The 4,385-nt window shown below is 42.3% G+C and overlaps 1 protein-coding gene across 1 annotated transcript; it reads right to left on the bottom strand.

Moving 5' to 3' along the window:
• Positions 1–2,116: 2,116 nt before the first annotated feature.
• On the bottom strand, positions 2,117–3,085 carry LOC140896696 (olfactory receptor 14A16-like). Its single transcript, XM_073308688.1, has one exon. The coding sequence runs from the start codon at positions 3,083–3,085 to the stop codon at positions 2,117–2,119; it is 969 nt and encodes a 322-aa protein (XP_073164789.1).
• Positions 3,086–4,385: the final 1,300 nt, after the last annotated feature.

Raw genomic sequence — 4,385 nt, 5'->3', positions numbered from 1 at the left:
CATATGGTTCAAGGCCAAGGCAAAGTTTGTACCTTTGGGAAGTTTTTTAACCTAAGCTGGTAAGAATAAGCTTAGGGGGTCTTTTTTGTGGGTACCCACATCTGTACCCTAGAGTTCAGAGTGGGGAAGGAGCCCTGACATGGACTGTGACAGTTGTGGTTAATGAAGCTGACAGAGGAACTTGAATGGCCATCTGATGCCTGGGTTTTTCAAAGAAACCTATGAGAGCTGAGCCCCCAGTGCCTACTAATTTCACTGGGAACTGACCCTCCAACTAACTCCCTGTAGGAATCTTTGAAAATTCCATTCTTTTTTCTCCCCTTCCCTCCTCCTCGCCACTTCTATTGTGAAATTAAATTCAAAATACTGTTTCCCTTTCTTCGGACACCAGTGTCCCATTCTGATACTACCATTTCCCCCACTCCCTGACCCCCCAGTGCTGCCAAGTGGTTGCAGGTGCCTGGGGCTTTACAAATTGGGGGAGAAACTAGTGATATATTATAAGTGTGGTTTGATTTTACACATATGCTCAAGTCCTGACATAAGAGGGCCATGCAGCACACAGGGGAATCTCCTTTTCCAGGAATCTCATCCCAACTCCAATGCCCATTTCCCAGGGAGAAACTTTGTCTCAAGCACTGACAATCACAACCCAAGGCAAGACAACAAACACTCCTGCCGCATTTTCCCCTAAAACAAATGACATGCAAAGCTGAGTGGGACAAATAATTCACTCCCTTTACTCTCTGACAAACTTTAAACTGTTTCTTCTTCCCAGGGTCACAGCCACTTCTGAGGATGTAGTAAAATAAGGGCAACAACTATCGTGAAGTGGGAATGTTGATGTATGACAATTTATCTGACAAACAACTAAATTAAAGCCTTTTCCAGCTCTTTCTTTAATTTGTTTTTGTTTGTTTTGTTTTGTTCGAAAGGTGCTGGGTTGACAGCCCTGGAGAATGAACATGCTCTCGGTATCCACGCATCAGATGTAACACAGACCATGGCAGCTCCATCAGATGGCCCTGCCCATGACACCCAAACCCCTTTATGGAGACATCACTTCCAATGCTGAAAGAGGAATATAGTCTCTTCCAGGGCATTCTGTCCTGCACTGTGTGGTGTTTGAGATTCTAGAAGCATGACTGGTAAAGGCCAGCCAGTATGGCTGATTATCCATCCTTTTCATTTCTATGAGACTACCTCCTGAGTTCCTATCAGGGCTGAGACATCAGGACCATTGAACTGCTCTCAAATGGAAATGACTTAGGGCCATATTTTTAAGTCTTTAGATGCTTAGATGTTTTTGAAAATCCCACTAGGCACCTAACTTCCATTTAAATCTATGGGAACTAGGCACCTAAATGCTCTTGAATGTCCCACATGGTTCCTAAATACCTGCAACTATCTGGCCTTTAGTGCTTAGTTATCCCATGGTAACAGACTGGAGCCACTTGGGTTTCTCCATACAAGCTATATCTCTCTTTATCCCTTCTTAGAGAAAGAAGGTGGGTGAGGCAATATCTTTAATTGGACCAACTTCTACTGGTGAAAGACTAGCTTTTGAGTTTACACAGAGCTCTTCTTCCTGTTCGATCCAGATCCATGCTCCCTGCACTGCGAAATATGAAAAATACAATCTATCCTCCCAGGAAAGATGGCACCCGAAGAAACACTAGGAGTCCTGAAATCTCCTCATGGAGACAATCAGAGTTAATAGATGTTGCAGGATCTAGGGTAGGTTTGGACAGAAAAGACCCATATCTTGAATGCCGAGAAGAAATTGAATTTCAATTTGGAGACCTCGCAGCAGGGGAAAGGTCAGAACTAGCCCAGGTAGTCCAGGAATTTGACAGTATTTGCTCTGAAGACAACCTCTGTTGTAGACTCGCTGTGCTCCACATTGTAGAGATCTGCTGTCTTCCTAAGATGTCATACAAGAGATTATAGATTTTCTCTCTCTGAATTGTTATCTGGGAATGTAACTCTACTTGTAACTCTCCCATTTGGCCTCTCCCAAAGTCTATAGGCAAATGCCGGCTCACTGTTGGTTATTCTTACACTGTTCATTATATCTCTTTCTTCTGAACCTGTGGCTCCTCAAAATAAGATGGCCTTAGTTCCCAAGAGCTATTAAAAATAATCTTTTCTTCATGTCTCCTATTTTACTTAGAGCCTCCTTAATTTTCTTGTTTCTCAGGCTGTAGATGAGAGGGTTCATGGCCGGAGGAAGCACGGTATAGAGAACAGAGGCAAGGAGGTCATAGTATGTAGAAGACCCTGAGTTTGGTTTCATGTACGTAAGCATTCTGGTGCTAAGAAACAAACCAACTACAGTCATGTGAGGCAGACAGGTTGAGAAAGTTTTATGCTTGCCTTGCACTGAGGGGATCATCAGTATAGTGGAGAAGATGCAAGTGTAAGACATGATAACTAAACCAAAGCAAACGAAACACAAGAATATAACACAGGCAAGAAGCAAAATTTCATTAGAGAGAGTATCAGAGCAAGAGATTTTCAGTAACTGTGGGATATCGCAGAAGAACTGACCAATTGCATTGGACTGGCAAAAGGGCAACCTAAAGGTGTTACCAGTGTGAAAGGCTGCATAGATTGCACTGCCAATCCAAGAACCAGCTGCCATCTGGGCACAGGTGCCTTTGTTCATGATGACCCTGTAATGAAGAGGATGGCAGATTGCAATGTACTGGTCGTATGCCATGACCACCAGGAGGGTCATCTCAGTAATAACTAAGGTGACGACCAAGGAGACTTGGGCAACACATCCAGAGAAAGAGATCTGTCTGTCGTTGGTTAGGGAATTGGCCATGGACTTGGGGACAGTGATGGAAATGTAGCACATGTCTAGGAAGGATAAGTTGCCCAAGAAGAAGTACATGGGGGTGTTCAGGTGGCGGTCCACAGCTACAGCTGTGAGGATGAAAAGATTCCCGATCAGAGCTGTCAGATAAATCACTAGAAACACCACAAAGTGTAAAATCTGCAACTTTCGGATGTTGGAGAAACCCAGGAGAAGGAACTCGGTAAGGATGGTTTGGTTGGATGTTTCCTGTCTCAGATACATTCTGTGGAGGGAAGAACAAGGGGAATGGTGAGGTAAATGGTTACAAAGAAGAGGGAAACTGGTCTGGAGAGAGTGAATAAGGAAGTGTTATTTACTCCTTCCCATAACTCAAGAACTAGGGATCACCAAATGAAATTAATAGGCAGCAGATTTAAAACAAACAAAAGGCTGTATTTCTTCTCACAATACACAGTCAACCTGGGGAAATCTTTGCCAGAGGATGTTGTGAAGACCAAGAATATAGTAACGTTCAAAAATTATGAGATAAGTTCATGGAGGACAGGTCCATGAATGTCTATTAGCCAGGACGGGCAGGGATGGTGTCCCTAGCCTCTGTTTGCCAGAAGCTGGGAATGGGCGACAGGAGATGGATCACTTGATGATTACCTGTTCTGTTCAATCCCTCTGAAGCACCTGGCATTGGCCACTGTCAGAAGACAAGGTACTGGGCTAGATGGACTTTTGGTCTGACCCAGTATGGTCATGCTTATGTTCTTTTACTTTTATATGCCTCAGAAAAGACAATGGAACTTTACAAGGCCAAAGTGACCATCATATTTCTACACCTAGAGATGAGTTGTCTTAAATTTCTGCACTAGCTAACATGAACACAATCCTGTTGTCTCAATTTCGAGCTTCACTGCACCTGTGCTTCCCTAGCTCCTTCACACCCTGCCCTCTGTGACCCCTTATACAGCTCTGTTCTCTTCATCTTCTGCCCCTGGACTGAGTTCAGAGAAAAGCAATGAACATGTATTTCAAAGGCTGGACTTGTTGATTTTTAAAGAGAGATTTTAAGAGGAAATTATGTTGTTTGGTTAAATAGTAACATATGTGCCCAACGTGAACACCAAATGTATAGCTGAAGTATTTAACGTAAAGAAACGTTTAACACAACGAATGATGCTGAAGTGGGATAATGACAGAGAAATGTACCTGTAATATCAGAAAACGTTCCTGATATTCAGCTTTATGAGCCTCTTTAATAGATGTAGAGCATCACTTGGCATATGCAAAACCTCAGTAGAAACAACTGCTAGTAAATATACAATATAATTCAATATGTACATCACATAGTGCCTACATTCTATAGGGAAACACAGAGATACTTTGTGGTTATCTGGGCATTGCTGTAGATAGAATAATAAATAAAATATTTGATTTTGGAAGACTGCATTGATTTATTTTGTTGTTTGGAGTAAGTGGCAACTAAACAGTTCCATTAAATTTAATTGTTCAATATTGGTGATAATTTAATTTAAGAATTGCTAGAACATCTGTGTAAATTTAAGTAGTCATT

This window comes from Lepidochelys kempii, chromosome 13, assembly GCF_965140265.1.
Source record: "Lepidochelys kempii isolate rLepKem1 chromosome 13, rLepKem1.hap2, whole genome shotgun sequence".
Taxonomy (NCBI): Eukaryota; Metazoa; Chordata; order Testudines; family Cheloniidae; genus Lepidochelys; species Lepidochelys kempii.
The sequence above is the reverse complement of the archived record's forward strand: the minus strand, read 5'-3'. Positions and strand labels throughout refer to the sequence as shown.

Bases quoted from the DNA above. Each gene is read 5' to 3' on its own strand.
- LOC140896696 (XM_073308688.1), bottom strand. From the start codon at position 3,085: ATGTATCTGAGACAGGAAACATCCAACCAAACCATCCTTACCGAGTTC.